General features: G+C 39.1%; 1 protein-coding gene across 1 annotated transcript in view; it reads right to left on the bottom strand.

Moving 5' to 3' along the window:
- The window catches only part of PLGRKT (plasminogen receptor with a C-terminal lysine), a 32646-nt gene extending 10886 nt beyond the window's left edge, over nt 1-21760 (bottom strand). The window contains exon 1 of the mRNA XM_052778431.1: nt 21562-21760. Coding sequence (XP_052634391.1) covers nt 21562-21642 — 81 coding nt within the window. The 5' untranslated portion in view covers nt 21643-21760. The remainder of the gene's footprint in view (nt 1-21561) is intronic.
- Between the last annotated feature and the right edge of the window lie 401 nt (nt 21761-22161).

The following is a 22161-nucleotide window of genomic DNA, read 5'->3' as shown; positions in this document are numbered from 1 at the left end:
TTTGCATTTCCATGGTGATTCAAAGGGTACTGTCTAGTTGCTTTCCAACTTATTCTGCTTGATTTTAATTTAGCTGATAGTATCTTTACAGTCAATCTTTACACCTCTTTGCCCTTCGAGGATTTCTTTTCTTTGTGACGCATCATAAAGCCAGTAACTCTTCTGAAACACCATAGTTTACAAATATAGAAAAAAGATGGGGAAGATATCAGATCTTTTAAAGCTACTGGAATATATATCAAAAGTCCATGAGAAAATACTTCTATAACTAAAATTTAAAACAACAGTGCAAAAAGTACAATCTAGACAGTATATGCAGTCATCAAATTAGAACATTCTATCGTGCATAAGAATAAAAACCAGACTATTAGATTTTTTTTTTTAAATTACATGCCTCATCTAAACATACTGGCATATTTCCATTAAATAAAGGTAAATTTAGTATTTCTTAAAAGTTCTTCTCTAGTGTACAGAACACCAAAAAGAACAATGGTCTTTCCTCCTTAGAGTGATGCAAAAAATAAGAATTGTGCCAAAAATAAGCAGTCTGAAACCAGAGTACAGAAATTAGTTAATAAAATAAGAAGTCTGCTTCTTCCCATTACTGTTTGTAACTCATTTTGGGGGAAAAAACAGAATACCCGAGTTGGTATGTCTAGCCTAGCTAACCGAGTTGCTTAAGAAGTCCAACAAGATACAGGAAACAGAATACCAGCTGGCTAAAAAAGCGTATTCTAGAAAAGAAAGAACAAAGAGCAAATTCAGAAAGTTCCCTTCTCATGCACCTATAAAAGCAATTAAATCTGTTCTTTTCTCCTGCTTTCTAATTCAAGAATAATTTAAAGGATTTGTAATTACTTAAGGTTTCTACCCATTTATTCATCTCCATTACTATTGATTTAGCCTGAACAGAACAGTTTCTGTTAAATTGTTACTAATTATTTCGTCAGACTATGTTGATCTTGCTATCTTATTTACCATCTCATTCAGCACCTAGATAGGTAGAATTAATTTTTTAGACAGCATAATAAAAAAAGGACAGATCTAATTACATATAATTGTACACAGTAGGAAAAACAACATTCACTGTAGTCCCACAATACTGTTTCATCTGTTTCTCTTTCCTCAAGACTTATATTGCAATTGTTGTTCTCACAAAAAATATCAACAGGCTCTACCTTCCTGATATCCATAATTTCCAGATTGCTTTTTTCAGAAGAAGTAATTATATAATGGCTGACAAACCACTTAATAAAATATCAAAATAATTAGATTTTGTCACCTATGAGACACTTGGAAATTCTAAAGTAAACAAGCACACTGCCCCTTAATTAGCTCCATTGTGGTCCCCAATATCCTAAGCCTGGTAAATTGCTGAGGGTTAAGGTGACAAGATAAAATAATGACACGTAATATCAATTTAATGACCTCTATTTTCCCCTTCAATTTGCTTATGTGAGTACTTTGCACACATGTGAAAATTATTAAGGGATCCTTTGTTCACCTGTCAGCACAGATAAGGAGACTGTGCTTCCAAGATGCACAGTATTACCCTAAATGAGCTTCAATTTGAAGAAGTACAGGGGGAGGAAGTGGGACAGGGATATGCTCATGAAATATAGGTCTTGCTAAAAAGAAACTTAATGGAGAAGAAGAAAAACAGACAGTTCAATATGCACAGAGTGTAGAAAGAAGTAAGCATGGAATAAAAAGAAAGCTGTAAGTTTAAATCTACAAAAATAAACTAAAGGGTCCTAACATGATTTCTTTAAAAACAAAACAAAAAACCCCTCACACAAGTTGATAGCTTCTTGATAGCTCTTTAAAACCCAAGTACTGAAAGAAAAAGATACTAAAGTCACAGACACTAAGGTCAAACAAACCTCCTTCTGTAGGAGCCTGTCATATCAAATTTCAGAAGCCCAAGGATACTTTCATGTGTATCTACAAGTAATTTATATAAATAACTTAATATAAATGAAAACAACTTGTTCTGTATATTATAAACAGCAGCTAGATAACATAATAAAACAATATTTCATATTCTTTTCTAACGAGAAGGATTTTTTTTCCACTTAAAAAACCCAACCCTCAACTTTCTACATGGTACACCATCCAAAATAAGACAAGGGGAAAAACACACAGAAAAATGCTCATAATTCCTTTCCTTTGAGCAAACTTCCTCAATGTGGATGTAAAATCTTACCTAGATGAAACAGAATAATGTATTTAAATTACTTTTTTAAAAAAAGATGTGTCAGAGGGAAGCTTTAGACTGATGAATCTTAGAATGAGCATTTCATGTGTACATGGGGAAATGTGGCATAGCCAGCCAAAAAAAAGGTTTCAGAGGAATCTTGATGCACAGAAGGCAGTAAAAAGTAGATCTAGTGACATTTAGCTAAATTAATTATTTAATTCTTGCTATTACTGAAGTTGTATGATGTTACAATGAACAGTTTACTGTACAAGATCTATTTTGTCCATAAACTTACAAGGTAGCACCAAGAAAGCACTGAGATATTTACAGGGATGCTAAGTAATCTACATCACTGCTGAAGAAGTTTCATTTTAAATATATTTTTATTTAGTCATAAGTTATATGGGGAAAATCTAATAATAACACACAAACATCACTAAATGTGCTCCAAAATCTCTCTGAACCTATGCAATTTTATGCCAAACCCAGGAATACCTCTCCCAAATGCCAGAAATGCCCTTTGCTCTGTCATCCTTTATTCTGAAAAAATCTTCATTCTTGCTTTCCATTTCCAAGATCAGTTTTGTCACTTGGCATAGTTTCATCTTGCCAGAACAAAAGACTATAGTGCTGTAGCTGTAGGACTGCAATGGGAATCTGCATAATGAAGAGATTTAGTCAGTGTTCCAGGGCAATTCCACACTGACTTCACTGAATTTCAAGCTTTCCTTAAGGAAAGGGAAAACTGGGCAACAATTAAGGACAAAATTGTCCCAGAATATACTGTTTCATCACACAACTTAAACTTACTGGAATAATTGTAGAAAAAACAGTTTGGAGTATGCCTGAGCTCTTTTCAGAGAGCACCATAGCCACTGCACTGCTGAATGACATGGGGCAATGCTGCCGTCACATTCCACGTGTGGGCTCCAATAACACGTGTTCAGCATGACAGGGAACACCCATCTGGCAGACTCTGACAGAGCAGACATAAGGCAGGGCACCTACCTACCCTGTGTCATCAAAGACTGCTTTAATATGACTGGACCCAACACCTGATCAGCTAAATAGGTTTATGAGCAATGTTTGACACTAAAAGAGTATATGCATTTAAATGAACTTTGGATGGTCTAAGTTGCAAAATTAAGCACCTACATGGGCACTCAAGCAACTCCTATGCACCTCAATCTTTCAAAATTTCAAAAAATTCAGGGGTAATATCCTTGTGCTAACCCATTTAACATGCCAATCTGAACTGAGCATCTTGAGTTCTGACAGTTTTGAATGACCAGGATACCCAGGTACGTTGACTTTACACTGGCAAACAACTACTGGTAGATCATAAGGCGAAACTATTGCATTCAGATTACATTAATCTTAAGCAAGTCAGGATTTGAAAGCAGATCTATATAGGGAAAGACTTAGGAGTCCACCACAAAAGGTGACTCCAAATTAGATGAAAGATAAAAACCAAATCATGTTTGACTGCAGTTCAAATCAATATCCCATTTTGAGCTGTTAATTTCGTAGTAATTGTGTCTTATTTTCCTCCACATGTGTTCTATTGAAAATGCCAGCCACACTGGGGTAGTGAAAGGGTGGAGAAGGCTTTTGACCTATTAACATGCAGATTTTATGACAAAGGCCAGGCCGAGGCCTACTGCCTTGGGCCTTACTTTGCAATGATGTTTCAGATTACTTCTTCTCCCATTATGGCAGATCAGAACCACAACTGAAGAACAGTAGGTATTCATTTTACTGAAAACCATAACTTCATACGTAGAACTTTATAGGTGATAAGATTAAAAAAAAGTGTATCATTCAAACTTAGCACAGGTGTGCTGTAGTTTACTTAGAATAATCTCACTGATGGGAAAAATTGGTTACTCAGGAAACAAGCCACAGGTGTACATCATACACATCAGGTGAACAACAGTTCACAATCCAAGTGCCATGTCTTATGGAATAAATTCTATTTCATTTTAAACACATAATCCTCCCATCTGTATCTTCCCCCTCCACTTGGCTCTCGTGAGACCCTACCTGGAGTACTGCATTCAGCTCTGGGGCCCCCAACATAAAGACATGGTCCTGCTCGAGCGAGTCCAGAGAAGGGCCATGAAAATGATCAGAGGGCCAGAACACCTCTCCTATGAAGACAGGCTGAGAGAGTTGGGGTTTTTCAGCCCGCAGAAGAGAAGGCTCTGGGGGGAGACCTTATAGCAGCCTTCCAGGACCTAAAGGGGGCCTACAGGAAAGATGGGAAGGGACTTTTTACAAGGGCATGTAGTGATGGGACAAGGGGTAACAGCTTAAACTGAAAAAGGGTAGATTTAGATTAGATGTAAGGAAGAAGTTCTTCACTGTGAGGGTGGTGAGGCACAGCAACAGGTTGCCCAGAGAAGTTGTGGATGCCCCATCCCTGGAAGTGTTCCAGGCCAGGCTGGATGGGGCTTTGAGCAACCTGGTCTAGTGGAAGGTGTCCCTGCCCATGGCAGCAGGGTTGGAACTAGATGATCTTTAAGGTCCCTTCAAACCCAAACCATTCTATGAACCTATATAGCCATAAAAACTTCAATAGGAACTATTTACATGACTATGCTTGCATAAAAACAATAGGTAGTCTCAGGTGCAGATTTACCATGGGAAGAAGGGTGATGCTGTGATTTTCCCAGCCAGGTTGCTGTGCATGGCACAAAAGAACTGAAGCTGTGATGTGGATGTGTGGGTACACATCAAAGCATGCTTTTCTATTCCTGTTAAGAAATCGCATCCTGCAACAATCAGAGCATGTTTTAGAGACACATATACAAGTACAGTTAATATCATAATTAAATATAACCTATATAAATTTCTGCAAGTTTAATTCCATAATGTACAGATTTCCTCAAATGACAGTAGCAACTTCTTTACTGGTAATAAATATTGATCATGTAATTTTAAAATTCGAGTTTAGTATTTCAAAATAAAATGGGTACTAGTAGCAAGTAACATTTTCTATTTTATAACACTCTCAGGAGGACCCAATTAGAAATAACTTTCCCATTTTTCTTTAAATACAGCTAGTAGTTTCTCAACACCGTGTGAGAAACTGTAAGGGCTGATTAGCATTTGAAGTCTGCCACATACCAACTGCTATAGTAAAAGGAAATCAATCTGACAAAATGAAACATGACAGATGAAGAGAAGTGAGGCGGAGAGGGAAAAGGTCAGTTACTGTGAAACTGATAATGCTAATAAACTAGCCAGTGGTAACCATCCTTATCATTTCTATTGATTATTCTTCAGACTGTCACAATGATGTCAAACCACAGAAAAGAGCATTTATACCATCATTTCATTGATTAAAATCCAGTGAGAGAAAATTATCATCTGAAATAATTTAATCAACTTTGACAACTTGCAAAAAAATAAACAGTCCTCTCTGGATTACAAGCCACATCAGCACTGGTAGATAGACTGGAAATTTCTGATACTTTATGCTCTTAGCTTGTTTTCTCTCTCTCTTTCTGCCTTCCCATTTCATGTTCACATGCTGTAGGAAGGAACAGATGCTACTTGCATTTTGTATTAAGCTGATGCACAAAGCAAAACAAATGGGATTCAAGGTGGTGTACAAAGGCTCAACAGAAATGGAAAGCAGAGCCAGTGCAAAATGCTCTCTCCTCACTGTCCATGCGTATTAAACACAATTTCTCTGATGTGCCTTTGCAGCCCAGAAAGCCAGTCGCATTCTGGGCTGCATCAAAAGAAGTGTGGCCAGCAGGTTGAGGGAGGTGATTCTCCCCCTTTACTCCACTCTCGTGAGACCCACCTGGAGTACTGCATCCAGCTTTGGCATGGACCCCCAATGTAAGAAGGACATGGACTTCCTTGAGTGGGTCCAGAGAAAGGCCACAAAGATAATCAGGGGGCTGGAGCACCTCCCCATGAGGACAGGCTGCGAGAGTTGGGGTTGTTCAGGCTGGAGAAGAGAAGGCTCTGGGGGGAGACCTTATAGCAGCCTTCCAGGACCTAAAGGGGGCCTACAGGAAAGATGGGAAGGGACTCTTCAACAGGGAGTGTAGTGACAGGACAAGGGGTAACAGTTTTAAACTGAAAGAGGGTAGATTTAGATCAGATGTGCAAGGAAGAAATTCTTTACTGTGAGGGTGGTGAGGCACTGGAAGAGGTTGCCCAGAGAAGCTGTGGATGCCCCATCCCTGGAAGTGTTCCAGGCCAGGTTGGATGGGGCTTTGAGCAACCTGGTCTAGTGGAAGGTGTCCCTGCCCATGGCAGGGGAGTTGGAACTAGGTGATATTAAGGTCCCTTCCAATGCAAACCATTCTGTGATCCTATGTATTTCATGCAGGTCAAAATGTATCTGGAGAGAGGAAGAGATAGTAACCACGCCTGGATAAAGCCTCTGTTTGCAACCTGATATATTTAATGGCTCTCCTGGCACATACACTGTCTTCCCCAACCCCTCTAAAATAGTGGGCAGGGCAAACACTTGGCTTGAGAGTGGTTGTGGCAGTAAACCTATTCAGGGAACTGTCATGTCAACATCATTAAGACAATTATGCTGACAGCTTGGGAAACAGATATTCAGACAGAAAAGGAATTAATCTACCTTTGAAGGAATTATCAGCAAGATTAATATACACCATCTCTGCTTAAGTTCTGAAACTCACTATCTAAACCTAAGAAAAGAGAAACATGAAGAAACTGTTGGAATATCCTTACACTCATGTTAAAAGAACCACCAGTTTTGTCACAGGCTAATCTCTTGCACATCTGTTATAGGTCACGGCTACTGTGCCTATAATAGAATGTTATTTTCACTTACAGTTTTTTAATGATCAGAGAGTCTGAAAATGTTCTTTAAACAGCTAGTAACTTCTAACTTCTGAGTACTCAGAGGCACAACGAAAATAAGGCTTATTTTTTCAAAAATGTGAGAGTCACACATATAAAAATCTGCAAATCACTTACAAAACACATATAAAAGTTGGTGTGCAGTTAGTATAGCTAAGTAACTCCACAAACCCCTTGCAGTAGCAATGCACCTGGCATTTCATAAGCAGACAAAAGATTAAAGGCTTATGTGACTCGTTCTAGGTGTCATCCTTCCTAATCAAAGTGCAAAACCAGAAGCTGCTGCAAATGTTCTTTAGCAAAGCTAAATGGAAAACAGAATAGTGATGCCTATGTTTAGACCTCTATTGTAAGCCACCAGAGTGCAATACAGAGATGATAACTTGTAATAATTACGCAGTGTCTGCTTGGTTCTATGACCAGCATGCACTCAGGAGTGTCAGGAAATGGGCCTCTAGATCAAACAGTTAAAATAAAGCAGACTTAAATGTTTTATCCTGCCTCCTCAAAGCTTGTTTGCAAGTATTTTTCACATCAAGTACACAGAGCAATTAAAATTATTAGCACTGCAAGAAACTACACTCCCTAAAAAGAAAACTCAATTTTTAAAGCTTCCAAGCGCAGAGACACATTACAAAATATTTACAGGCTAAGAGCTATCATAAAAAGAAAGGGGTCTCACAATATTAGCCACAAGCTAGAATGTAAACTGCACTGAAAAAAATCTTTTATATTCCTGTTGTTGTCAATAAGTTACTGGAATCACATGCCATATAACAAGAAAATAATACCAAAAGCACCTAAATCCATTTGACGTTTTAAGCTGTGCAAAGGAGAGGCTCAATCCAATGGTCTGTGGTATGAAAGTAATATTTCTTGGCAGTAACCTAGCATTTCCATGCTTCTGCTGTATGATCTTTGAGCAACGAACATGCAGCAGAGTGATGAAGGTTGTCCTCCACCTGCATTTAATAATCTTATCTACAGAGTAAGCAAAGTTTTAAGGTACTGTTATCAGTGTTTAGAATTCTCAGGAGTTTTATACAAGCTCTATAAAGACAAACCAAAGTCATTGGGTAGCCAGTTATATTAAAAAAAAAAAAAAAAAAGGTACCCATGCTGTAGGAATAGTAAAATAGTTCAAGCAGTGTAAGACAGACTTAACGTCACAACATCAATTAATTTTGAAATCTGACTAATAACTGAATAAGTAAGTACTATTTGATTTATTACTTCCATCCCTCAATAATGCCTCTAGGTATGCTCCTTCTGTGCCTCATAAACCCTTTTTTTAAAAAAGAAATAAAGACTCAGAGCATTGAATCATAAATGAAAACCAGAAGAAATGGCTGTAAAATGATACTGAAGTATGAAAGGGTATTATAATACCAACAACAACTGCAAATAAGATGTTTCTTCCTATCCATTTAAGATTCTGGCTTGCAAAATTACTATGGCTCTCTTTACACCATTTTTGTTATGGAATTAAAATAGGTACAAGATCTCTTTACTTATCCATTGTACTTCCTGGGCTCTCACGAGTTCTGCTCAATACAGGGCTCCTCCCCTGCCCCCCCCCCCCCTTTTTTTTTTAACTTAGCATTCAAGAAATAATATTTCATAGAAAAACAACTAAATGGCCAGACTTGACTTCAGTGGACTTAACAGCAGAAGACTAAAATGGTAGGTTTGCTCTACTAAGAAGGAATGAACTACGGAAAATTCATAGCGTTAAAGGAGGCAGCTTCAGAAGGCATTTTTTCTTTGAAGTTAGTTAAATCCCCACAACAAACTAAGCCTACACATGTAAGGGTTAGCTGCAGCTGCACCTCTAAGCAAGACAAAAGTTTTACCTAAGCAAGCTGCATACACAATGGTATGTACTAGTCACAGATATTCCCCAGCAAAAAGACTGGCAAAACTGATTCCACTGAAGATATTTAATTAATATTTGTCTCATTACTGATGAAGCAATCAGTCTGTTTTGCATCTTTTGCTGGTAGTGCTTGCATCTTAGAAATAGCTATTAAAATCTGTTCTTTGTAAACCACTGCATTTATTTCTTTAGAGTGATCAGGCAGAGTATACAATCTCTCAGCTAATACCAACCAAACTGGCTTTTTTCCTGTGAGATAGATTGTTCTAATCTTCCTCAGTACAGATATCATTCATCTTGTTCCGTTCCATTTGATGCACGCAAACTAATAAGGATATAGAATTGTTACCAGAGAGCATTTATTTCCTGAATTGAGCCCTGATCACCTAAGGGGCAAAATAATTTTTCCAATGCTTCAAGACAAATGCATTAGAGATGCCATAAGCACTACTAGTATCTTGTCAATAGAGAACAAATCTAGCTATTTCCCATCCCAAAGGGAAAAGGATGGTAGTAGTCAGGAAAGGGAAAGCTTGCTTACATTTTACTTCACATGGAAGATGAAACAATTGTTTTCATTGTAATAGAACTTAAAAAAAATCCTTTTGACTAATTCTTAGTGAAAACTTTAGAGAGGAAAAGCTTAGGGACTTACAAAACCCTGCAGAAAATTACTCAGTGTCTAAGATGTTAGGAAAAATTAAATTTTTCAGGTATCATGCTAGAGGTGGCCGATCTTTTACTAACAAAGATAAGTTGGCAAATCTGTTGATGGAAAGAATGTCATCACACAAAGGTTTATTAGGGCAGGAAGCACCCTATAGAAAGCAGCCTATGCAGAAGCATGTGTCAGTTCTCTTTTGATCAATGGAAGTGATAAGGCATGAAAAGAAGTTTTATTGTTCAGAAACTCATTGACATTTTAACATTAGCCATTCTTTTTCCTGCCAAGAGTGAAAACATAGCACTCTTATGCCTTTCAAAGCCTTTCTTATGATCAACTGATAAATCAATAGTATGTTGACTGAGTAACGGGTTAGTTGAATTTAGTAAGAAAAATCCCAACAGAATCCCACAACACTATTTGCAAATATACTTAATCTTCAAATAAAACAGAGCATCTCCCCCTGCCCTTACTTATACTATCTTATACTGTCTTTTCCATTCCTACTTTTAGCTCATTACTCAAAAAGTATCCTAGGCTAAGGACAGGAACTTGTAAAAGATACAAGTCCCTACCAAGAAAAAATGATAGGCTTATTAGGTCAATTTGTCTTACCTGTCTAAGATGGAGTACTCTTAGTCTACCACACATCGAACAGACATTAATATTTTCCTTTTTCAGAAGTTTTTTCTTCCCCTCTGGGTTTCATTAACATTTTGCATTTGTCTTTAAGTTGAATTACTAAAACAAAATGTGGCCCACTGTCTAGTTTCCCATGAAACTCCTACTCACTTATCTTGTAATAGCATCTTTACATTCTTAATACATTTTTAATTTAACTGAAATAAAAATTATGCATATAAAACCTCATTTTAAAAACCATGAAAAACTCAAATACAAATTCTTTCCCAGTTTAAAACTAGCTGGGGAGAGGAGGGCAGAGGAGATCACTGAGCTGCCTAATAAGTAAGTCAGGTTTTCCTCAACTCTCCCTCACAAAATTCTCAGTATCTGCAGTAGTAAAGGAAGTTCAGCAGAGTGTTATGTATTAATATGTCCTAAGGACAGTAGAATCCATTATTCAATTCAAATCCCACAAAAACAATAACTTAAGGAAGGTGTATATATTTGTATAGAAAACATTTATCTTCTTAACTATGCAGGTACAAATACTGCTTGTACTTTTTCTATGCCAAATGGGTAATTTTGTTTTTCACTCGAACAAGTGTTCAAAACGCTTCAGCTGTCTCTTTCACTATATCCTGTCGCACATGTTACCACAGAAATTTCTGTTTCTTAAGAACTAAGAACTTCAAAAACCACTGGGAGGATAACTAGATTATCAAATACTTCGCAATAAGAAACAAACTTAAAACTCCTGTTGAAAGGTTTAAACTTATTTCTTACTGGGCATATATAAACCTTAAGAATGTTGTGTACATTTTCAAAAAGACACTGAGTGAAAACCAAACACCGATAACAAACAGCTGTATAATTGAAGTTACAACATCTTGCAATCTTAGCTAGATAAAAATCTCACTCATAACACAATATAATATAATAGCATTCACACAGAAATCAGTGTTAACTCTGAAAAACAGGTATTTTCTGTATTTAAAAAAAAATTATCACATTTACTTATGTGTTTGAGCTGGTTAGAAATGGTAAGGTTGGAAAAGAGATGTTGCTAAGGAAGAAACAGCATTAAGTGCAAAATAAATCTGAATGAAAGAGTCGTTACACATTAGTCAGCCTTTGGTTAAATGGACCTGCATTCTGTTCAGGTACTTCAGCTTCTGTGTGTGCATAGTCATGAGGATAAGGCTAGAAAGCATATTCAGAGGTCCCTTAAAATTAGCCCAAAAGCAGGGAGCTGAAATAGATGTTTATTTAACTAATCAAGACCCCCAATGACAGATTTCACTGCCTTTCTTAGTAACCCATGTAATGACAGTTAAGCACTCAAAGTCTCCTAATACTTATCCCAATTCTTGCTTGCTTGCTTTTGCAATGGAAGAGACTCAATATCTCTAGAAGGACATATAAGAAAATTGAGTGGATTAAAAATACACCACCAACACACACAAACTTAAAATTCATAACAGATGTGTTTATAGCATCAGACAAAGAATTTTTTCACCCTTTCATTGTACGTTCTAATGCTTTTATTATTCTTACTACCATCCTCTGAACTTTTGACAGCTTGTCTGCTCATTAAAAGAAGTATCAAAATCTTCTTCCTAGCAAAGTCACCAGCAGTGCAAATTGAGTAATTTTATCCCCTGGTTAATAAATCCACAATTAAATTTGCTTTTTACAAGAATCTGTGCTGTTGACTCAGCTTATATATCAGTATATAAATATAAATATATTTCAAATACACTTGATATTTATGCACAAATATGTACAACCTAGGTCTTTTTTAAGCTCCTGCAGTCTAATGACTGATACTCGGTTAATCTATTTAACTTTTGCTTCTTGGATATAATGCTCTGGACTGGTATTTATTCTGTTATCTATTATGCCAAAGCCTATTATTTCAGGCATTTTCCAATTCATCAGGACAATCAGAATACTAAAGCAATCCTCCAATCTAAAATTTTACACAAACAACATTTCATTGAATTATGGCCAGATTTTATTTTGAGAAACTGCTGAGTGTCTGGATATAAATTGAAATGTTCTGGTTCTCTTCCATCACTTAGAACAGGTCTGACTTTATTTTTTTACTATTACTTTAATTCAGAAGAAAATCTGCTATAATTTGATCATAAGACATGGTCTATCAAGAAGCTTGCTATGGGGTACTTCTATACTTTCACTTCAGATTTAAGAATAAATTGTTGAACATGAAGAGAAAACTCCCTCATTCCTTGCATTTATTGCCATTCAATGCAAACCTCGTAAGGCAATACAACCCTGGCAGAAAAGTAATGCAATCATGCTATGTTTTGCCTCTAACCAAGTACTGATAGTTTAAAGTAAAGAAAAAATATGATATTAAGTTGCATTTATCTATGCTTTCACTGAGGTCTTGATAGTTTTTCCAAATAAAAATACTTTTGTCACACAACTTTTATAACATCAAATTACAGTCTAATGAAATTAATGTTTACACATTAATGTTATGAAGAAATAATGTTCCAAAGCATATTCTTATGAGATTGAGAGCGTTCAAGCCATTTGCAGACATGGAAACAGCAGTTTCACTACAAGCTGAACCATGAATGCATGTGCCATAGCTCATACATACAGTGCAAAATTCATACATCTTTCTCCATAGGCAACAGCTGAAGAACAGATGAAAGCACAGAACACTTAAGAGTCATGTTCAGAAGTAGAAATCCTGTGATTTATAATTTGGATTAATAAAGTTATTTCTACAGGTACAGAATCTGCAAGAGTCAAATATGTTTTTGGCATTTCTATGCTGTGTCCAAAAGAACATTTTACTTACAGAAGAAACTGCTATATTCTTTTTCATCTTTAAAAAGTCAGAGTATCCGTTATTGCACTGGAGGATGAGTTACCCTAGCAATGTTTTATACTATCTGCTCAACTATTCAACTTAACAATTTTTGCTAACTGGGAAAAAAATGCCGCTAGTTTTTATTTCCCTTATTATTTTGCATCACTGCCAAAGCTTCAAAAGGAGCTGTTACAACAAAGCAGGAAAAAAAACCAAAACACCACCAAAGGAGGGGAAAAAAAAAAAAAAAAAAAAAAGGAGCATAAACATATCCAATTAGGTACAGAACTGCAGAGGAGCTTCAATACCACTGGCTGGCCCTCATTAGAATAGGATAATGTAGTCTTCCGTCTTCCCATGGCTCAAAATGAGCCTGTATGACACTGGGGACCCCAAAAGAGGGAAAAGATTTGAAAAAGGAGAGGATGGCATGGATTTTCAGAAAAGAAGATGTTATTGCAATAAATTGTCAAAATAGGAAAATCAACCCCTTGCTTTTCCAGCTTTACTTGATATTGGCATTTTTTTCACCAAGGAGTATGGAACCTCTCCCATGCCCACACAGGGAGCAAGTCTATATAACTGCTATGAAAGCAGATCTATGGCTGTTTCCTGGCTATCCAATATTACCTGGGGAGAAGAATGCACTTTACAGCCTGACATAATAAAATAGGGAGAGAGCAGTGATGGCAGGAGAAGGGGAGTGAGACTATCCAGAGATTCATATTGCAGACAGGAGGTTATAATCAAACATTTTTATTATGGGTAAATACAAGATTTGTCAGAAGTATATTATTTTCCTAGCCTGTTTATTTTCTCAAATGTTATGTGGCTCCCATCAAAGATTAATTTGGAGGAATATCTGACTCCTGAATGCAATTATGCTTTCCCACAGAGAAGATTATCCTCTTGTCTGATAAGGAATTCTCTTGCTGGGAGAAAAAACCCAAAACAAACAAAAAACCAAAACTCAACCAAACAAAACTCCAAATCACTCTGAACTGCTATCCCAAAACAACAACAAAAATCTGTTAGCCACAGAAATTATGATACGCCTTAAACACTAACTAGTCTCTTTTCTTTCCAGCACTTTCAGTGATTTTTGGCTCCTGCTGTATTACTTTCTCCTAAAACCTGTATTTTTCAAGAATTCCAGTCCTCCAGTCTCCCACTCTTACCAGTCCAATCTGCCCTGAAAGTCTGGCAGAGCCAACCTGCTGTAGTTTTAAAGCAAGACTTTTATAACAAGTTTTGCTTAAATAATGGATATAGCTTTTTACTGGAATTGCTGATTTTAACAGATTTATGTATGTGCTACTGCTAGATACATAATATTAAGCAGTGCTGGGGAAACTTACCTGTGATTTTTGTTTAAGCAGATTTTTGCTTAATTTTTGCAATCTGACGTGCGGGGCACACTGAGGCTTTAATTCTGAATTCCCTTCCTTGTGATGTTACTTCTGTATCAGTATTGCTTACACATACCTAAACTATGTGACTGCAAACTGTCAGTTAAAAGTTAGACTAAGTCACATCTTGTTTCTACATAGTGCTGCTGTGCATGTGGTGCTCAACAGGAATGCAGACCATTTTCAGTCTGGGAAGAAGCAGATGTGAGCAGATCCTGCCTCACAGGATCCGCAAAATACAGTGGGCCACAGTCTGTGCCTGCTTCCATGGTGGTCAGCGCATCATAGAATAACTCAGGTTGGACATGACCTCAGCAAGTCCTGCTCAGAACAGGGTCAACTATGTGATTGGACAAGGTTGCTTGAGGGCTTTATCCAGTCAGGCCTTGAAAACCCCCAAGGATGGAGGTTGCACAGCTTCACTGGACCGCTGTTCCATTGCTGGGTTGTCCTTATGGGGGAAAAGGTTTCTCCTCATATTCAGTCTGAACTGCTCCCCTCATCCTGTTTCAAGTATGCTCACTATCTCTCACCCTTCTGCAGTCCACCACTGGGAACACCCTGGCTCTGCTTTCTTGATAACCTCCTCCCAGTTGCTCAGGGGCTGCTGTTGGATCCTGCACTCCAGAAGGCATCCCTCTCCAGGCTGAGTAAGTCCAGCTCACTTGGCCTCCTCTCAAGAAGTGCTCCAGCCCTTGACCACCTTGATGGTCAGCTGCTAAACTTGCTCCTTTTCATCTACATTTTTCTTGTATTGAGGGAAGAGAAGGGGGTGGCAAAAACTAAAAACTGGATGCAGTATTTAAATGCATTTAACAAAAGCACTGAACAGAAGGCAACAGTCATTTTCCTCAAACTAATGGCTGCACTACTGTTTATAAAGCCTTGTTGATCCTTTTGACTCTCTTTGCTGCCAGGGCACACTGCTGGCTTATGCTTGGGTTGCTGTCTTCCAGTGTCCCCTCCATCTCTACAGAGTGGCTCCCCAGCTGTCAACCCCCAACCTGTATTGTCGCCAGGAGCTCTGTCTTGCCAGGGCCACTAGGATGAGGTTGTCCTTAAACATGTCAGCTTTCCTGAACTCCTTTATCCTCCAGAGCTGCCTCCTATAGCATCTCACCTACTAGCTTCCCAAGTAAGACAAAACCTGCTTTCCCAGTGTCCAGGGTCTGCACTGTGCTACCCGCCTTCCTCAGCCCCCTCAGGACCCTGATCTCGCCACCACAACCAGGACTGCCTTTGATATTACATCCCCAGATCAGTTCTTCCCTATTTGTGAGTAACAAATCCGGCTGCACGTGAGCCCTGGATGGTCCATCCAGTACCCACCTGTTATCAAACAGTTATCCTTCACATTTTCCAGAAATGTACTCAATTGCTTATGTCCTGCTTTATGGCCCTTCCAGCAGATGTTAGGGAGACTGAAGTTGCATGAGAACCGGAGTCAGTAATCCAGAGGCTTTCTTCAGTTGCTTAAAGGCTTCATGTACTTCATCACCCTGCTCAGTGGTCTGCAGCACACTCCCACTGTGGTGGCCTCTCCTCTGACCTTAACCCACAAGCTACTCCATCACATCACGGGCAGCCCTTCTCCTTGTCTTCCCTACCTATCTCTCCTGAAGAGCTTGTATCTGTCCATTACAGATTTCCAGTTGCATGAGCTGCCCTGCTACCCTACTACATCTCAGTTATTCCCATGATTCTGCAGTTTTGTGACCAGAAACAGCTCTTGTTCTTCCTGCTTTTTCCTCAGGCTGTGCACATGTGTACTTCTGCATGTACGGGCCTCCTTTCTCCACAACCATCAACTCTGCAGAAACTCCAGAACATTGTCACTCATAAAAGCTTCTGCAAGGACCAGATATGTTCTAGACTTGTTTACTTAACATCTGCCATGACAGCAAAATGCTCCTATTGTGCTGCTATACTAGGAACAATTTTTAGGGTGGGGGAAATGTGATTTATTGTTTTGTTTAGAGAAAACAGAGTTTTTTCATTTTCTGGTTTGTTGGGTTTTTGGTTTGTTTGGGGTTTTTTTGTTAATGGAGTAAAAATGCTTTGCGATAGTTTATAGAATTTCTTGTGCTCTGAATTATTGAAGAAAGAAGTTGATTGTTTAGAACCTGATCAGTATCACAGTTAGCAATTCAACAAAGCTAGAAATTAATCTTTTCCACATGGCGTAAACTCCAGCTACACAATTCTTGCTTTTTGAGCTCACCTCCCCTCATTCACTTCACTAGGCAGTTGCTTATATAACAGATTTTTCTCTTCCATTCTCTGACCAAAAGCAGTGTTCCTCTTTCTCCTTATTGCTTTTTGGTACAGTTTGCCAACAACAGTATCTAGATGAAAACTTCAAGAGCTAGACAACATCAAGAGAGTGCTTAATGCCTTAGGTATGATTGTTATACATAAAGATATCAGAAACAAATCAGTCAGATACTGCCTCCCCATTTTGGCCATCTCATGTTAAAAAAAAGAGTGATATTACAAAACTATAAACTAGTCATTAATTCAGATGTCATTATTAATGATACTGCAAGCTAATACGTGAAAGAGTAAAAGGGCTAGTCATTAAAGGACTAGTGTACCACCAATTATTTGTGGAGTTCCAATGAAAAATTTCTTCCCGTTAAGTAAGAAAACACCTTATACATTGAGATATAATTGAAAACAGCTACCGAGGATTTAAAATGCTACAAGGACTTTAATTTTTTTATTTTCACGGACTAGAAAACACTGTTTATTATGCAGTATTAGTCCCACACACATCAAGACATCCTCATGTCATTCAACTCTCATAACACCACTGGAAAAATAACCCCAAACCCCCCTTATAAAACAAAATCTCAGCCTCCTCCTCTGAAGGGTTACCTTTTGTGTATTTCACTGAGTACTTGGTTTCCCTTGTGTAGATTTTCCCAAGCAAAGCAAGGAAAAGCAGCTTTTTAGAGCCAAAAGCAATATCACCTCTATAAAAATAACAGCAGGGCATAAAGTAAAATCTAACTGGGGGTAGGGGGATGGGGGGTGGCAGGGAGGGAGTGGCATAGTACTGACTTGGTAGGGTTCCATTCAAAACAAAAGAAAAATGAAAGAAAGACAAAAGAAAGCATTTTTGATTCCTCTACTGCATGAGAAAGCTTGGCAAAAATTTCTTTGAGAGCTTAGGCATTTTTATGTCTATACCCTAAAGTAAAAGTCTTTTAAGTGGCACTTAGAATGTCTTTTACACATCAGCACAGAAATATTCTTCTGTAACACAAGGTTAATTTAGTAAGCTTTGCTCTATGTAGTCCTAGAATCAAATTCATTAACAGTAAGAAATAAAATTTAATTAAATTTAAAATTTTAATTTGTACTGTGCCATGATCGTCTACCATGATTTTGCTTATCACTCTAAATAACACTACATATGGAGTATACAAGGTTGTTTTAATATTTTTTTTAATGATTTGAAGACATACTTATATTATCATACTTAAGCCTGTCTCATCACAATAAAGTCTTCCTACGAAAAGACCCACCTGTTGGTCAAGGAATGTCACTGCCTAGAAATATCAAACAGAATAAGTTACATTTCAAGTGTTCTAATCCATACTGAGGAATGAACGATCAGCCATAAATATTGCTGCATTCTTATCAAAATGTGTATTTTCTTCCAGATTGCCTTGTACATCTTAAAATGGCTTTCTTAGTAAATAGTTATTGAAATAGCTTTTTCAAGGTGAACATTTGGGTTGTTGAAAAAAACAGCAAGGAATAAAAGCCTAACCACAACAGTAGGTACAGACCATAGCACTTCAACAAAAGAAATACATTAAATTCCTGCTTTTAATTGTGTTAAGAGCACCCACATAGCTCATGATAAATAAATAATCTGCTATAAATGCTCCGAGACCTGCAACCTTCTCTTACCCATTCAGCCATGCTAAAAGCTCTTATCAAGGCCATATGCTAGGCTTGAGCTGTAGATCTGATATACTGTTTGGAAAGAATTTTGCAAGTTACACTTCAAGGAGCAGGCGCATGATAAAAATGAAGCCTCAACAAACTCTACCATAAACAGTTTCCATTTGGTACAGAATGGTATTTCATTCTGGAGCCATACCAAGACAATACAAACAACTGGCAAGTCCTTCAACATCAAGGCAAACTGACAGCTGGGTTTTTATTATTCTTCCAAAAAGCATTAAGATACAAAAGGCCACAACCCCTTCTTTTCAGAATTATCCCAAGAAGGGTATAAAGAAAAAAATATGCACACAACTTTACAACGCCTTTTAACATTCTCTTATTCTGAAGTAGTTGAGCTGGTCTAGGTGTCCAGCACACATCAGAGCACCTATAAAACTGACTGAGGTTTAGCATGCACCAAGGCTTGGGATTTGGAGGGGACCTTAGCAACTTCTGTCATGTTGCTCACCTTTCTATTTTTGCAACGGTCTCCTTCCAACCTATAATCCTCCACAGAGGATAAGTCAACGACTGAACAGCTTTGTATCTTCTCTCCATTCAGAGAAGAGCATATACCTATATTTTTGGCTTAAAAAAAAAAAAAAAAAAGGCAAAAAGAAGTGTTCTGTCGTGGAAACTGGTAGCACAATAATCCTCTTCCAAACAATTTACAGTAACTTTATGACTCCTCCTCATCTCCAAGAAACAGGAGAAGCCTTCACAGATTCTGACTGTGTCACCAACACCTGTGGTGTTTTGTTCCAGGTCAACCCAAAGACTTCATTTCTGAGCAGTGTCACACCATCAGTGCTAGTAGGGAGGGCATTCTAGGAGAAACAATTTTGATGACTTCTTGATCCACACCAATTGGCTTGGAGTAACAATAGTACCCTATTCCCTCAACATTGTAATCATCGGGCACTCCAAAGTACATTCAGAAGCTAGGAAAAGCTCCAAGAGGTTTCAATCACATGTTGTTTTGGGATAGATTTACATTTAAAACAAATCAGTATTTTTGAATCTCTCATAGCAAATACATCGTATTGCTTTAAGTGGAAACATCTATCTTATCAATAAATATGATGGTTTTCAGAGGAAGATGGGAAAACTCATAGCATCCAAATCCCAGTATTTCACTGTATAAGAATATCTAATGCTTTAAGTTAAGCTATTTCATTCCGGTTCTAGCATGACCTAACTTCTCCAGGTATTTCTAGTTACAATTTCTGTCTAAAAGCAAATAAATCAGGCTATACTATTTTCCACAAATCGCCTGAAAGTAGTTTGTCTAACACTAGACTCCAGACACATCACAGGATTTACTCACATACGGAAAAGAAAACTGGCAGTCTTTCCCCCTTCCCTACACTCTTCCTAAGCCTGGAGCAGACCTATTTTCTTCCACCCCTTATGACACAAAATTTAGTCCTCCCCTTGCCCCCACTGCATCTTTTGCACACAACGTAACTGCCCACTTTATGCATTTTTAAAAGATGCAGGTTTTCTAACATAGCTGGTATGTCTGCAAACGTAGTACAAATCAGATATGATCAGGCATTTGTAGCGTTAGAAAGAAATCTACCATGTTGACTATTACTATTGTCATAACAAAGAAATACAATACAGGGAGATTTCCTAAAGAGCAACTTACAAAAATTTCGTATGCAATCTTGAAAGGGCTTTTTTGTAACTGTCCTCAAAGAAGTTCATTTTTTATGTTAGCCTGAGCATTTGGGCTAGAACTAGAGTTGTTAGGCATCTGGGGTCAGGAGGCCAAAGACTGTTTGCCGTTCAAAGCCTGCAGCACCCTACAAATGCTAGCCTGAATTCACGCTGTTTCCTCCACTCTGTCTTTCATTCTGCACAGCAGAGAAGCAGATCATGAAGCAAGCCTCCACTCTAATTTCATCATCATTCTCTCAAACTGAAAACCCTCCCATCATTTGGATTTCCAAAAACTTGTGGGGAGAGAAGAGCCCCTCTGTATAGGGAAAAAAATAAATATAAATTGTTCGTACACAAGACATGGTTGCATCTGAGAAACATATAACCCAGCATAGACAGAAAATTATGTTTACAAACATTGAAAAAAAGTTGACTTTCTTTAAACAGTTAAGAGATAGCCAGTATTTTATTATATCATCCTTCCTTATGCTTTCTCTTTCCTAGCCACGTTTCCAGGGTCACCTTCAGAGTTCAGTTTACATGTGATCCTACAAAACCTATCTGCACGCTGCTTTGAAAACTAGAATACGCCATCTACTGGCAACTTAATAAATTGGAAGTTCATCCATCACTACTTTAAACACTGTAAATTCACCCGTATTCAATCTAAACGCAAAACTAAAGGCACAAACTCCAGGCACGTCCTTCAGATTGCACTCTAGCATTTAGTATATAAACATGTTACAGATCATAAGATACCTAATAACAAATCAGAAAGCTGTAACTAGTGCTACACCTGTAAGTTCTGTTCAGCACAACTTTCTGAACCTTAGTCCAACTGGTTTTCCTTCTCTTTCTCCACTGCTACTTTATTATGAGAGGGAATAAAAAAAATCCCCTACACCCTATTTAGTTTGAGGTTTCTAAACCAGCGAACAGCTGTGTCACGCCTTCCTAGTAACGTGGAGTAACTGCAGTTACCTAACTGAACCTAAAGAAAAAGTTGTTTGAAAGCCTGTGTATAGCAGAAGCATCAAAACATTTTTAACTCATATATTTTAGGAGAATGGTATCCATGCTTTAGTAACCGCGCGGTTACCAATTCACTTTAACATGTACATGTTGCTTAAGACTGGAGTAGCCCAGCAGTGCTTCAGGGGGCTGTTCAAGGTAAGTTACAAACTGCAATTTTAGGGTCTGGCTGCCACAAGGATGGTTTGCACCTCTACAACTTGTTAACACAGACTTCCGAGGAAGTGGTTAGATCCAGAGAATAGGTGCTTTACACATCTGAACCTGCTGCGTTTGATGACCACACCGGGCGTGGTGGAGCGTGCCAGCGGAGCACCTTTAACCCTGGGAGGGGAGCAAACCTCAGCGGGCGAAGCCGCAAGCCCAGCTCTGTGCAGACAGCGGGCCGCGGGTGACCTTCCTCCACACCGCCGCCGGCGTATGCGTTACCTGAAGCCGTGAGTTCATGACCATAAACTCCTGCTGAGCTTTCAGGCTGTCATTCACGGACTTCGAGAAAACGAACCCCATCGTACCCTGTAGCGCAGAAGAGACGAAGCGGGTTGAGCCGGCAAGCGCGGCGGGAAACGCGGGCGCCTCTCCTCAGCCTCAGCCTCGCCCTCGCCCGCCCCCGGGAGGAGCCTGCCCCGGGGCGGGCCGCCGGCGGGGAACCGACCGCTCCCGCGGGCCCTCGGCGCCCGCCTCCGCTGGGCGGGCCGCCCCCCGGCGCCCGGCGGGCCGGGCCGGGCCCCGCCGCACCGGGCCGCGCCGCGCCGCGCCTCGCCTCACCTCACCTCTTCTCTCCTCCGAGAAAGGCGCCGATCGGCCACAGGCAGGGGGCTACGGCTGCGGCCGGCTCCGCGGCAGGTCACCGGCCTCCCCGCCCGCGCTGTCTGCGGCCGGCGATTGGCTGGCGCCGGTAGAGGCGGGCGGAGTTTAAAGGACTGGCGCCGGGCTGCCCCGCCGCCCTTCGCCTGGCCCCGCCCCGCCGGGGCTGCCGGCCGCCCCCGCGCTCCGCGGCCTCGTGAGGGCGGGAGAGCGGGGCAGGGT

The sequence above is a fragment of the Harpia harpyja genome, chromosome Z (genome assembly GCF_026419915.1).
Source record: "Harpia harpyja isolate bHarHar1 chromosome Z, bHarHar1 primary haplotype, whole genome shotgun sequence".
NCBI classification, from domain to species: domain Eukaryota; kingdom Metazoa; phylum Chordata; class Aves; order Accipitriformes; family Accipitridae; genus Harpia; species Harpia harpyja.
Note: the sequence above shows the minus strand (reverse complement) of the source record. Positions and strands in the feature narration are given on the sequence as shown.